Consider the following 15,602-nt stretch of genomic DNA (forward strand, 5'->3'; position numbering starts at 1 on the left):
TAATGGCGACAGAAAACTTGTGATAGAAGTGATGCCAAGGTCGAGTCAAATGATGTAGATAGAATCGGATGATAGGGCACTTTTTAGGCAATGTCTTCTAATATCACTTCCACTTCCTTCTTTTCCATGATCTTTTTATGTGAAGTATATCCGAGGTCACGAAAATCAATCACTTGAGAAAAGTCACATTAGTTATTATAATGGTTTAGGAAACTTAAATGTGAAGGAGAAAAAGTTCTAGCAGAATTCAATCCTTTTCATCATTTATTTGCTAATGATCTAATTTTAATTACTATATATATACTATAACAAAAATGACAAAAATCAAGAGATCAATATCAAACTCAGATTAGTACTATTGTTATTGTTGTTACACATTTAAACAAAGAGGCTTGAAAAGGTAAAAAACTTGAAATAACGAAGGACTTGTTTTGTAATTTTTCCATTATCTCCCATCCTTTCCCCCCCAATTTGAAATCTTTTTCCCAGTTGTTCTCGAATCATGTGTATCATATAACTATACTGTGCATTTGCGCCATACAAATAGAAATTTTAAAATCGCTGAAGAATCAAATAATACATGCATTACAATCATCAGAATATTTGACATATACAATAACAATTATTCTTCATCAAATGCATTCCAAACTTTTTTCTAATAAAATTTGAATCTTTCACAAAGCGATCATTTTAACAAACAACAACTATTACTACTAATAACTACAATAACAAATGTTAATTTATTTCTTAAACAAATACATAAGCATTTTTTATTTGTCATGCAAATATATAAACTATTATTTTCATTTCAGTAATAAGTTTGAAGTGCATTCAATAAAAAGCAATTAATTGTTTGAAAGGAAACAAGATATTCATGGATGAATTATGCTAAAATAGTTGAAAAGTATATTGAAAAGCTAAAGCTTAGTTTGGGAATTTAAAAAATAATTGAAAAACTCACAATCTCCACCCCATATAATATAGGGAATTGTTATAGAAGGCCATTCGTATAAAGGCCCAGCAATAATTTGACGTCGGTGTCTAAGCCAGTTGAATTCAGTTTTGGATACCCGTTCGATGATACCAATATGTAATTCCTTACTGGAACTCATTACATCCATACCGGGAAGCATTGGTAATGTACTGTTTATTAGCAATATTGCTTCACATATTTGAATAGATAGCAATAAAATAATAAATGGAGATAATTGCGCCATAATAGTCCTGTGAGATCCAACGAAATAATATAGGAAGATCAGCAATTCTTGGATGTAACTATTCCTTTAGACGTGTGATTACGTCTAAAAATAAATATCACACTGATCCGTGACGTTTTTCGTTTTTTTTTTTTTTTCCTGGATATAATAAAATGCAATAGAGGGAGAACAGAGGGCGCAAATAGCTGTTATTGCTGTTAGTGACAAGCGATAACGAAGGAAGTCAAAAAGAAGTAACGAAACTAAGGAGCTTCTTGCGGGAAACTGGAATAAGACTACCGTGTTGCTCTGCTTGCAGATGTGATGATGATGATTGCCTTGCTTTTCCTTCACGGGGTATTACCACAAGCGCCGCATCTAATTGCTAAAAGTGGCATTTGATAACCTTGGTGATGCTAAACTGATAAAGCTGACAACAAGTAACAACCAAACGAAGAAGAGAAGGGAAAATTTGTTGCTTGTTTGATTATTTCTTCTTTTGGTTACTCTAATACTTCATCGGTGCTGTTTCTACTGCTGCTGAACACAAATTTAAATGTCCTTGTATCTTGGATAGATTTAAAATATATTACTGAAATTCTCGTTTCGGTAGCAAAACCGATTTTCCACAATACCTGTAAGCCAGTTACAGATTAGCTGTACATTGATTACGAAATGAATTGATAATAATGTTGATTAGTTCTTTCTTTCTACGCTTTTTCCAGGTTGAATAAGTTTCGAAAAAACTAAATAGAACAATGTAATACCAAATGTCACTTTCCCTTTAAAATGTAAGCCTTGTCGTTATTATTTTAGAAATCCAAAATATGGGAAGGTTACAGGTCATTGCTAGCATTTCTGCGAATTGAAACTTCTGGAATTTTCTTTTTTAACAACTTCTCGATTCTGCAAATGGAATGCTTCAAAATATCAGTTCTTTCTTGTCCGGTTTTTTAAGTTCTAATCCACGATTAGTTTCAGACAAGTAGCAATCAGCAGCATCTCAGAAAAAGATCATTACACATGCAGTTGCATTAAAAGAGTGACCATTCGGACGACGATGATGACGTCCACAGCAGTGACGACGACGATGACAACGATGCTCCTGATGATAACTCAACTGAACTTAATCGTAGCCTGCGATACTCACACCGATAAATGCCAACCCTATTTGTGGTAGATAAATTTTGTAAATTTTTTCATATAACGTGAGTCATGTCAACTTGTTTATGTCTGCCATTGTATAAGTGAACAGAGATGTAAATATTGTTCTCTCTCTCCCCACTCCACCCATCTCCCTGTAATGCCACACCTCTAATAACTTTTCCCTGGTACAATTATTTCCCAGGCTTATTTTTGCACCATTAAAGATATCTTTGTACCTTGTATTATATCTACTGCATATGTATGATTATCATTATAATTGTGATTAATTTAATTTAACTTATAAGCATAAATCTTTTTGTCATTGTATAAGTGAACAGAGTAGTAAATATTATAATTTCTGTGTGTTTCTGTGTTGTGTGTATATGTATGTATATATATATGTGTGTTATATTTGTGTATGTAAGTGTAGTTTGTGTGTGTCGTGTATGTGTGCGTTTATTAAAATCAACATGTGTCACAGCCTTTAACCTCCATTATATATCGAATAGTATTAAAATTGAGTGTTCACTCAGCAGCTTAACTCTATGAGCTTTTTTCTCACTTGTAATTTTCCTTTCTAAAATTTAGACTTCAGTAACTGTCGACCAATTCGTTGGCCAATTAGCATCTTTATCTCTAATGAAAGGACAGTATACATGTACATTATTCCCGAGATTGCTTACTTCTATCCTTCTCGCTCTTCAATTGTAAAAATTAATTTTCTCATTTAGCGGAACTCTCCTCCCTCCTCCCCTGCAATAATTTCCGGAACGAAATACATTAATTCAAATTAGTAATTGAAAGGTTGGAAAAAAGACCGCCAAAATGATATTAATGAATTTAAATGGGTTTGATTATGTATAATTGAAAGGATTCAACTAATTGAAAAAAGCGAAACTCGATAAGCAATTTGTACTTAGTTGTACATCACAGTTGGATTAGTGGCGAAATTAACTAAGCTTTTAAAGGAAAGAGACAAAAAGTGAAGGATATTTGGTACCACGAAATGTTGTCAAAAATAGGTAAGATTTTTGCTAATTTCAGTCTGGGTAACGTTCACTTTCTCTCATTAATAACCTTCAAAATAGAATACATTTTAAACTGTAACGTTCTCTTTTGGTGACATTATAACACTATTTCTACATTTGACCTTCGACATCCGCCGATACATTTTCTCCCTTTGAAGGATTTTTTTTTCGATGTCTGAAAGGAACAAAAACCACAACACATGTACACATATGCATACATACACACACACACCCATACACACATACATACATACATACATAACACATACATGCATACATACATACATATACACACATACATGCCCTGAAGTAAAATGAATTCATGGAGAAAAACACGTTACAGACAAATAGTAAATTAAATGAGAAAAATGAAGTGAAAAATCATTACATGTTTGATTCTGAAGTTATGCATGGAAGATGTGACATGTCACCTTGAAAGACAATCTATTCGATCAGAGGAGTAACTATCAAAGCATTATAAGAATCAATGTTGCAGTAATCATTTTATTATTTTTCGCATATTTATAAAAGCATAGAAACCTTATTGACCAAGTTCGTCCGTGTGTTCCTTTCTCCTTCAGTCCACTTTGGACCATTTTAAAATATTCAAATGCTTCCTGCAAATATCACTGTTTTATGACAGGTCAGAAGTAGTATTTCAGAATCATCATAGAAATGTCCTCCCAATATTTTCCACTATAACGTTTGAATTGTCCTCCTGACATTTCCATTCGAGATTAAAATCATATTTTTGCTTTTATTTTCAATAATTGTATAGGATACGATCATTTGCTGTCGAATACAGTATATTAAAAATGGGCATCAACTTTGAACGACTGATGGGTGCATTTCGTTTCTTTGGATTCATATCAAATCATGCTCAGTGTGATCATATCCAAGACAAGAATGAAGTTGAGGTTTAGCTAATGCTCGACAAATAGCTTTAGCTTTAGTTTCGCAGTTTCAAATTTCATCTTTGTTTGTATGCAAATACTCCATTCCACCTTTGTAATGCATTCAAAAAAATCATCTTAGTGTTAATTTCAAATGTTTTCATTGATTATCAACGCAATAAAAGTGATAAAAATCCTTCTTACAAATGAAAGGAAAAATAGTGATCGAAATGAATCAATGATTGTTTAAGATAACCAAATTATCCGAGGAAACGTTGCGTCATATAACCATCACTTTAATTGGAAGGAAAGCATTGAGAGAGTTGTCAAATTGAAACTGAACAAGTCTGACGACAAACTGATAATGCATCTTTTTCAGAAATAGCTTACTGAAAGGAGACATAATTGCAATGACAGCGACAGCTATATTTGAAGCATTTTAGTTTCAGTATTTTTAACTTCCAATTTTGCAGTTATTTGCTAATTAACCACTTTTAAATTGATAAATCTATTAATAAAAATTTTGAAGAAACAAATAAATTGAAAAATTATTCGAAACAGGTTTGGTTTGGGCAAGGATGAATTGGGAGTAATGAGAGACTTCGATGTCAAAGCAGGAAATAAGATAGCAGAAGAAAAACACGTTTTTCATGAGATTGCATTTGGATGCAATCCAGGAGAAGTTACGATAAAAAAAATGCTACAGTTGACAAGATATGTGACATCAACAGTTGGGAAGATAATGAGTGCGAGTATGCAAAAAAGAACAATGTTATGCTACTATTACATTATAATTTATATGACAAAACAGCATTTAAAATTTGCCGGATAAATTCAAATTTAAATTTAGATTTAATGCCAGAAGAATTAACATATCTACTTATTTATGTAACATAGCAAGGAAGATATTAAAGTGAACAAGACGAAAAGAAATTGAGAGAAAGAGGAGTAGGCTAGAAGAAAGTGAATTCTATAATTATTCAGTTGAATTTTTGTTTTCGCTGTGAGATATAGACTGAAGAGTTTTTGGAAAGGTAAAAGTAGTAATTATTGAGGAGGAATTCTAAAGGAAGCAAAAGTAAAAAGTACGAAGTAATCGGTGATATTTCCTTCTCCTTCCTAAATTCTAACTAACGAAAGCTAAGGAATAGATCAGATGTTTAATCATCACATCTTAAGAAATGTATTCCAAATTGTATAACTTTGCATATTTCCTTAAACTCAATATGTAAAAGCTGTTATTCAGGAATGATAGAATCTAAGGTAAAATCGGTGAAGCAATAAGATAAAGATATGTACGAAATTATCTAATCACCTAAATCGTGATTATGAAATAGGAATGTAAAAATCCAAACAAATCGAAAAGTTGTCCTTATGAGAAGACTGATAACAAAGTCATATCATTTATTTAAATTCTTTAAAATACTGACAAAATTCATCTACCGCCACAAGAGAGTTCAATGAAGTTACAGTCGTACCCAATTCATTCCTTCTCTCAAAGTAGCCCTAGCGTGAAAGCAAAATGCCTGCTACCTTCGTTGCGTGACAATGGCAAACGCGACATGATATCGAAATACTCGAAGTGACACTGATAAGCTCGAGGTACATTCCTCTCCTATTCCTTTCACTCACAAAGATCGAGAATTCTCAGGCTTCCATCTTTCCACTGATATTTTTTAACAAAGAACAAAAATAAAGCTGCTGCTGTCACAGGCAATCCCGAAATCTTTTCCTGTTATCAATAGCAAACATTTCGGTGGTTAGTCTCGGTCCTCCTGTTTTTCCGATTTTATTTTTGTTGTCTGGTCTGTTAGGCACGGATGGCAGGTTACGGAATATCCTAGATCTATCGCGACGCATTAAAATACTTCGGTTCTTCTGATTTCATTTTTAGAATGACGTAACATTCCCGTGCATATACGATACAAGCAATAAATTCTTTAACAGTCAATCTATCCTTTATTCATTTTTGCATATTACGGATTTCTCTTTTGCAGAATTGTCTGTTGTAGCAATGGACGAAGTGAGCTCAAGACAGAGTATGAAACATGTGGATCGTGGAGGATGGAGGGTATGTACTAACTGTTAGCTCGTTTGCTAATTACAGGTAAATTGTTGAAGGATATTCACATTTATATTCGTATTTATATACTTTTGATCATTTCTTAATCTTATCAAGCCCTATGTAAACATAGAAGCTAAGGAATTCTTCTGAGGAATAAATGGCATAAATCAAGCAATAAATGAAGCTAGTCTTAATTATTGTCCCAGATCCTAAGTGATAAATTAACCATGACGATAAACTGAGGTTTACTTCTCACTATATTCATAACCATCCGTTACTTATTTTCATCACTTCCTCTTTGTCTCACCTTATCGGTACAGAAGCTTAGTGATAGTCATCTCTTTATTCTAACCCATCTCTTGCTGTGTAGCATTTACCCGCATTTAACCGTAATTGTACAACTTGAATATTCTGCCAGTTAGAGTAACAGGATAATTTTAAAACGATTATAACCTCAATAATTTTTTAACTTCGGAAGCAATCCTATTTCCAAAGTTCAAAAAGTTGTGAGATTTTGATTTCAGTGTTCGCCAGTGTAATTGATATCGGGAGGACTATGTCGTTACGAAAGATATGCAAAACTGTGTCACAGGCATTGCCTGCAACAGTTGCTTGGTCATTAATAATCGTTGGCACGGGATGTTTTTTTATCTGCTCGCTCCGGCAATAATTTTACAATTCTCGGCTTGGGGCTATGTTTTATGTGCTCTCGATGCTATTCTATTTCTTTTTGTTATGTCCAACCTATTTATGGCAACCACAATGGATCCTGGAGTTCATCCTCTCGGTCAGTCCTCTTTAAAATATAAGAGTTAGGGGATAGAATAGTTCGAGAATTATTTTACTCCTTACCCATGTCCTATATCATTCAGAAATTGTTTTTTTACTGGATAATGAAAGTCGAATAATCAGAAGTATTAAAAGCCTAGTCAGGAAGTAAATTATACCGAGTGGTTTGACGGTAGGTATTACGAACCTCTTTCAGGAGACCCATGCACAGTCGTACTGGACTTATAGACACATGTGTTTAATTACCATAAGTTTTGATGATGGTTTGTGATTCATCTGAAATAGTTTCAATATTTTCTTTCAAGTATCTCTAGTTGGGTTGCTCGTGAGATGCCAATAATTTCTTATTGAAAAATGATCAATCGCTATAGCAAGCGCTGCGGAAGAAACGCAGTTAGACGATTTTCGTTCACCGCTTTATAAAAACGTGGAAATCAACGGTATCACAGTTCGTATGAAGTGGTGCGTTACATGTAAATTCTACCGGCCGCCAAGAGCATCACATTGCTCCGTATGTAATCGGCAAGTTGGCATTTTTGTGTTTAATGTTTATTCTCGTTTTCAGACTAAGCGTATTTTTATGTTGTAAAGGTCATTCCGTTGAGATGATGCCAGATAATGCATTGCTAAGCTCACTTTTCTTTTTATACTTTTTTCCAACGATAAAGATCAATCATTTGGTTTCCAAAGTTTCCTTCTTAGTTACATTCTTGTTTCAAATTCACATTGCTCCTGAAAAAACAGGACTGAATATTTTTACAATCGGAAAGCTATACCTTTGTATTAAATGAAGTCTTTTTTGTCCGATGTTAAGCTGCTGTTTGATTAACTCAGTAAAACAGAATTTGGCTTTTTTTAAAGGATGTGCATTCCAGTATACTGTTAGAATTGTCTACTATCAAATTCTTTGTTTATTATTTTTCCAAGAAAAAGCAGAAGCAAATGGCACTTAGGAAGTAAAGAATTATAGATACTGATTGCCAACTGCTTTCTTCTCTATAGTATTCGGTTAAGGACGAAATCTGTACCAACGAATGTAGAGTTGCTACAGCTGTGCTGTATTTTCAGATGTATAGATGCTTTTGATCATCATTGTCCTTGGGTACACAACTGCGTTGGTCGACGCAACTATCGTTATTTCTTCTTATTTTTATTTTTTCTTAGTCTGCATATGATTTGTGTTTTCTCATTGGCGCTGAGTTACACAGTTCTGAACAGGTCCGTTCCATGATGTTTCAAAAGGCCTCTCCTATACCATTCTAAGAATAATAAATTAATCTATTCTTGTTAGTGGACTTGGAAATATATTGCATGGATAATGTTATACCTTCGTTCTTTCTAGGTGTTTATTGCAGAGCGGATTTGCTGACAAGGCCGAATATGTGCTCAATTGTTCTGATGGCACTTTGTGTGTTGCTGGCGGTACCTGTCGTTGGCTTGACCGGTTTCCATGTTGTTTTAGTTGTTCGTGGCCGCACAACCAATGAACAGGTTTCAGCATATTTGCTTACACACTTTGCTTCATATTTTACTTCACATTTAATTATTTTCTGTACTCATGGAATATATTTTAGGTAACGGGGAAATTTCGGTCGGGATACAATCCATTTACAGTTGGTTGTTGGGGCAATGTTCGTCGTACTCTATGTGCAAGTCAATATCCTTCGTATGTTTTTTTTTATTTTCATTATTAAAATACAGCTGAAATATCTGAGAGTAACTGATTTTCACACATATGTGCGGTCAGTTGACAAGATTAGGGTTATACGGACAGTATTAACAGAAAATTTGATTATTGCAATCTCTTACCTTTCCATTTCTTATTATCAGGAAGGCCTGAGAATAATGATTTCTAAAATTTCAGCTTCGAGACGGTGTCGACAAAGAAAAGCCGAAAAGGTGAAAAAGGTTTTAGAGATGGAATGCCATCTATGGTATATGTTCCTGACAAAAATTCTTTCTCCAAAGGAGGTGGACGTATTAGAGTGCGTTATCCTTGTTTATTATTTAAAAATTTTCAATATTTACGAATTTAATTTCATTTGATGAGTATCTTCATCTATTTTGTTCATAATATTTGGGATTTTCAGATGCGACAAGTTCCAGATGATGATCAGTCTATTGGCACTGCAGTTTCGATGAGCCATTCATTTCCGGAGAAAGGATCGAAATGTAATTTATTCGATGAGCAGGATAATAAAAGTTTGCGCCGACAAAGTGCTATATATCATGTAAGTCTAACAATCCATCTACTCCGAGATGATCTTAAAGCTTTTTTCTGCTTATCCAATAAAATTTTCTTATAGCACTTTTGTTTGAGTATAGATTTCGCTACTAAAGATCCACATCATTTCAAGTTTCTTGTATATATGAGTACCATCCAACAGCAAGAAATTTTCGATAGTATTTCAGAGTCGGCTGTGACTTAGTAGACGACTGCACTTTAAATATTATTAATTGATTTTTTTAAACGAATTTATAGTGTTACCCAGTCTGATACGTCATCTTGATATGTAAACGTTCATAGCCATTGTATTTCTTTATTAAACGGAAAAATAATTCCAGGCAGCTGTGGAAGAATCGATGCGTTCAGCGCACAATAAGATTACTATGCAGTGCAGCACGAGTGATAGTAGGATGTCCCCAGTGACCATTAATGACAAGGAATCAGTTTCATCACCGGCTGCTTCAAGTGATTTCGGAATGATTCGTTCAGAAAGTATATTTGCTAATGTTAATTCAGATCCCGCCAGTGGTTTTCGGTTTGTCGAGAATGGTGGGCAACTGATTGATAAGTCGAGACCTCTGAAGTTCACTGATGCAGTGCGTATTCATGAAAGTCTCAGTACCCATAATGTAAATTCATAATGTTGGTGTCTCCTTGTTCTCTCATTTCTGTCAAAAACATTAGATTTTGGTAACAATGCGATGCTTCAGGTTTACTTTTAGCTGTTAGTTTTACTTCCGGTTTCTGCATACATATGACAATGTATGTTAGTCAAGGGATTACGGAAGAGAGTGGGAAGCGAATGACTAATCTTTATAATATCTTTTTCATCTTCATAATCAAAAATTTATGTCTTCGTCCTAATTTTTCAATTGCTCAGCTAGTGGTTGTGAGGTTATCCAATTTTCCAATCGTCGTTTCATTGCTTATTTATTTTCGCATCCTTTTTATTCCAAAAATCCGTCCGAAAGTTTTTAATGTTTAACTACCGTTTTGTTGTGATGACTTCACTATGGTTCCCTTCAAAGGCTTTCCTCGTTGCACTCATAATGTGTTCGTACAACACTCTATTTTTGATTCCGTTCTAATATCGCTTATATTAGGTGTTTCTCTTTTAATATCTCTCTTACCAGATGTCTAAGATATACATCCCTGCAAATACTGCTAATTTTTAAAAGTTGATACGGGAAAGGATTGAGAACAAGGAACACAGCACTACACGTGTTAGGATATACAATTATGTTGGAGCATTTCCTGTACATGATTTTTTTTTGCCTTAAATATGTCAGTCACCAATAAGTTTCGCGAACAATTTCGTATTACATAGTTTGGCTAATTTGTACTTTTATCATATTATATAGTTTCAGAGCTCCTTTTTCAGGGTGATACCCATTGTTTTCTCACTTCTAACATCTATATTGGTTTTTTAGCATTGTTTATCTTGTGAGGATCTATCCGTTCCTATAGATTCTCAGTGTTCTGGAATTTATGTGATCTACATTACAATGAAATATGAAATTTAGTACCTGGAATTGTTTTCCTTATTCATCGAAGCTGCTGTGAAATGAAGAGCTTTTTTAAACAGAGATTTTGTCTCATAGGCTGCCTCCTGAAATTTGATCCGTTATGGCGATAAGAATGTTAACTCTTAAACTTTTTTAGTAAATAGAAATTCGTGATTAAATTATACGGAGTCTCTCTGTGTAGCTTTACTCATTCTAGGTAATACAAAGAGAGATATGCTTACCCTGCAATTCATACCACTTAAGTTTTCACAGCTTCTAGCCTGTCATGCGTTTGTCAGTGTTTTATTATTCTTTCTGTCGGCTTAGCTTTTTTTGAATATTTTTGATCGATATGTATTGATTTGTGTGGTGCTTGGATTGGGAAATAGTTGTTTGTTATTCAATCTTGTTCGATATTTACTGAATCCATTTAATCATTTCATAAGTTTTATCATCCATAAAAAACCTGGCACAGCCTTTAAAATTCGAGCAATGGTTGTTTTGGTCATTTGTCATTCGCGTTGCGGCATATGCAGAAATTTCGTCACTTAGATGGGTATTATGAAAACATTGGAAAGGTGGAAGGGAACGATTTTACATTTATATCCAAAGAAATCGTTTATTCGGATATCTTTTAAATGTGAATGTGTGATTTTTACCCTCACTTTTGGTATGTGGCATGGCACTTATGACGCCTTACTTTCTTAAGGTTATTTACGGTTTTTAAGTTGTAGCTTCAAGCTTCTTGAAATCCAGTGAGATTACTGAAAATTTTTCAATTCTAAATGGTTTTTTTTTCTTTCTGTAACTAATAGAGTGATATATGTGAGATATACAAAAATGCTTGACATTTTTGTATATCAGATCAGCGGGTCTATAACTAGCACGATTACTTCTTTTTCGCTTTGTTGCATGTATGATAGGTACTATAAAGCAGTATAAAGACAGTACCTGTGAGTGTTTATTTTTTGAGTGTTTTGTCTTTTGGCTATGTCACTGCTGTTATGTTATACATATGTGCTTTCAGTGAAGTGTATCATAAAATCCTGTTGGCTTATAGCCCTCATCTTGGTCTTCTGTTCCATCACGTAGTGCATAATTACTGATCAAACTGCATTAGCAAGATAAGGTTATATAGTATCCGAAAAGTACCATGACTTGAGTATCATCGGGGCTGCCTTTGTAAGTGATGCTGAGGGTCGCACAGACCTTTTTGAATCATCTTGGGGCAGTTCGAATCCCATTAAATACATTGTTAATTCATCTTATTTTCCGGGAACGTAAGATGAAAACTTATTTGTATTGATGGTCGCTAATATTCTAGAACTGGTAAAACAACACTTCTCTTCATTGTCTGCTTAGAGGCGAAACGTTAGATTCCCCAAATCATGATCAGAAAACTCTGAACATTACTGATGCACCTCTGTAAAAATCATTACATGTGTGCTTAACCTCTTGTATCATTTAAATGCGCAAAGATGCTTTCCTATGGTAGACGGTCACGTAGCACAAAATTCTTTGCATTCATAGTAAATCAGACTTTTTCTACGTTCAGCACAGATAGCTAGACATTTAAGCTTGAAAGGAGGATTCCCAAATCAACATCGTAATATCGTTGTATTTGCTAAAAACGCTTATTTAAAATTTTGTTTTTTTTGTTAGCACTAAAAAATATCACTAAAATCCGGTAACGATTCATGTCAACAGATAAGTCACATATTTGAATATTTGCATAAATTCAGTACTGCTAATGATGCAGACATCATTTTTGCTCTTATCATCATAACATTCATGAAGAGTTTATCAGAACAATATGATAAATTATCTTAATTTCAGATAAATTTTAATCCATTTCTATTTATCATATCTATAACGAACTCCTTTTCTTCATTTAATGTTACAATGGATATTATACATCTTCCATCAAAATTTTTCTACTGTTATACTTTACCGTACATTTCTCTTTGCGCATGTTTCTGTTATACGTTGCTGATCATTTTTTAATTAATCTAAAAGAGTGAAACAGTATGCGTACGGGAAATGTTTTCAGTTGTGAAGAATTTTCCGATCAATTATTGGCATCTTTTTTTTTGTTTCCTTTTTTCACTAATTCTGCAATTGTGCCTCTACTTGCAATTTTGATCATGGAGATGTTTCAATTAGTTGTAGCTTTCCTCGAAGTTAATGATAACGTGAAATTATACTGCATTTTATTTGCTATTTATAATTAATTTATTTCTTGGAACAGTTCCACTGAAATGATGATCCGTTAACTTTCCAATACAAATTAAGAGCTACCATCAAATGAGCGAATAATTCTTACGTAAATTCAAAGGAAGTTATTTTATGGTATCCTTAATAGGAAGAAATCTGCATCATTTCCGATATTCACTTAATCACATCACTTCCTGTATCATATCAGTTGTATTTATGTAAATACCAAGAAAAGAAAAAGTCATTTGAGTACGAAAGTAAAAACGTGACAATCTCTACAAAGAAGTGATATGCTTTCCACAATTTCTAATCACTGATTTACTTCATCAAATACTACGACAACTCTCTGAAATAACACTATTATTGCATACTTAATGCCATTCTACGTAATATTTCTGCAACAGATTCAATTTGTTAATTACCGTTCCCCTTATTCATTTCTCTTGTTAATCATATCATTCAACATTCTTATCATGTAAGTGCAATATGTTGCACTGTCAATCAATATCCTATTGACCTTGAATCTTTCGAACACATTCATCTTTTGCTGTACCGCGCAATCAACACCCGGGATACGATCATGTATCAATTTACCGGAACGAGATGCACAACAATATTTTAATTTGTTCTCTAGTTGAGATATTGTTTGCATAAAATTTCCGATTAACGATACATGATACTAACCTGGCCGGCACATAGTTTGGATTACTAATACCTAAAGGTGATCCCGTCAGATTAGATCGATGCATAACATCTGTTTGGTTCAGCGTATTTCCAAAGCAATCCTCGAATTAAATCTTTCCTGGCGAATCTTTCTCAATAAAACTAAATCGTAATTGTGTTGTATAAATAATTACATACATCCAGGAGTTGTAATTAAGGGTCAAAGGATACTTTTCGCTATACTTTTGAGTCAGTTAAGCTTAATTTTATACATATATATTCTCTCCACTGCTTATCATGAATTTAAAAAATTGAAATAATCCTATAACACCTGATGAAACGCTTTCTAAAGATGAATGATCTCTGAAGCAGCATATAAGGACAAAAGTATGAAAAATCTTGAAACTTGAAACTATCTCATCTTCTATATTTTAGAATACTAAACATTACACTGTATAACAATTTAAAAACTAATTGTTTATCTTCACCTGTACTGTTATGATCAAGTAACAATTGAACGATCGATTTTTGCAAAAGGATGGATAATTTTTGGAAGTGATGAAAAATGAAGGAAAAAGACCTCTTTTGGAATGTTAGCTCTAAATAGGGGTCATATTTAATATCATTTGCTCTTATCTACTGCTGGGATATGAATTTTAGACGAGAATTCATGTTTGGCTTAATAATTGTACTTGTAAGATCAAAAATACAATGTTATTATATATGCAGCAGATAGTGAAAATGTTGAAGAAAACAAAATCAACAAAGACAGAGGCCCAACCCAATGTTGTCCAAGTAATTAGCCTGAATTTTTCAATAAAATTGACTTGGCTATTAACCCTAAACCTCAGCATTTTCGTACTAATTGCTAAAGTGACATATCATTTAATTCAATGATATGAATGATAATTTGAAAACAAAACATGAAAATAATCTTGATTGCATATCGTGCAAAGATTAAAACTTTCTAACTTTGAATGCAATTAACGAAATTCAGTGAATTTTAATTTGTACTAAATTTTAATTTGTACCGTTGTATTAATTTGATAACTCAAAAAAATAACTATTTGGAATTGTTGGGAGCATGATAACTCAATTATCTTTCTCAAACTCAAATACTAATGACAAGTGATATGAATGATGTTTCAATTGGGTAGAGAGGGAAGTTAAAAACAAACCCATCATTCAATGTTATTTTAGACATGATAAAAAGCAGGTAATGGAGGATGTTTAGGAAACTGATTTAAAATTGAAGATTACTTGCAATTTCCAAAAGATTGAAGATTAAATGTAATTTCCAAAATTGCATTTCTTTGGAGGATGGGTTGATATTTTTTGTTATCAAAGTTTTATGTGCGAAAATTTATTGTTTATTACACAATAATTACTGTAATACCCGGATGTTATCAGCTTGGCAAAAAATAATGTAAGACTAAATTTCACATTTCACTACGCCACTCACCATATTATCATGATTGTGAGAAGACTTCCCCTTTACAACGATTGAAGAAAGCGATGTTATAAAGACTTCAATATCTGCTGTAGCACTTATTAGTGAACAGATACGCTTGTGTACATTCCTATTTTGCAATGGTTATTATCAATGATAAGTACATACTCTGTTGTAAAACGTTATCATCTCACTCATAAGTCCTTAAAAATGAATCTTATCATATAGGATCGAAATAATTTTATCATTTCATGCTTTCTAACAATCTATTTATATCATTGCTGATTTCTATTTTAAAAATTCTTTGAAGCTTATTAATCAGTTCACTAATGGTTTCTTCTCCATTTCATATAATTATACAATCATTAAATCTTTCGTACGTACTCATTTTGTAATGTATCACTAGAATTCTAAAGCTAAAGAATA

At 33.1% G+C, this 15,602-nt stretch overlaps 3 protein-coding genes across 3 annotated transcripts; 2 read left to right on the forward strand and 1 right to left on the reverse strand.

The window, feature by feature from the left end:
* Positions 1 to 917: 917 nt before the first annotated feature.
* On the reverse strand, positions 918 to 1,154 carry LOAG_00868 (hypothetical protein; the record flags this gene model as incomplete). The annotated part of the gene is made up of 1 exon (XM_003136408.2): positions 918 to 1,154. The coding sequence occupies exon 1, from the start codon at positions 1,131 to 1,133 to the stop codon at positions 918 to 920; it is 216 nt and encodes a 71-aa protein (XP_003136456.1). The 5' UTR covers positions 1,134 to 1,154.
* A 3,701-nt stretch (positions 1,155 to 4,855) lies between these two features.
* On the forward strand, positions 4,856 to 5,849 carry LOAG_00869 (hypothetical protein; the record flags this gene model as incomplete). Its single annotated transcript, XM_003136409.1, has 3 exons — positions 4,856 to 5,015; positions 5,510 to 5,535; positions 5,736 to 5,849. The coding sequence occupies 3 exons, from the start codon at positions 4,856 to 4,858 to the stop codon at positions 5,847 to 5,849; spliced, it is 300 nt and encodes a 99-aa protein (XP_003136457.1).
* Positions 5,850 to 6,901: 1,052 nt separating this feature from the next.
* LOAG_00870 (hypothetical protein) lies at positions 6,902 to 9,985 on the forward strand (the record flags this gene model as incomplete). The annotated part of the gene is made up of 8 exons (XM_020445572.1): positions 6,902 to 7,115; positions 7,489 to 7,639; positions 8,186 to 8,335; positions 8,473 to 8,608; positions 8,692 to 8,783; positions 8,982 to 9,102; positions 9,208 to 9,348; positions 9,683 to 9,985. 8 exons carry the CDS (start codon positions 6,902 to 6,904, stop codon positions 9,983 to 9,985), a joined length of 1,308 nt encoding a protein of 435 aa, XP_020303983.1.
* Positions 9,986 to 15,602: the final 5,617 nt, after the last annotated feature.

Source organism: Loa loa, assembly GCF_000183805.2.
Source record: "Loa loa unplaced genomic scaffold supercont3.23, whole genome shotgun sequence".
NCBI classification, from domain to species: domain Eukaryota; kingdom Metazoa; phylum Nematoda; class Chromadorea; order Rhabditida; family Onchocercidae; genus Loa; species Loa loa.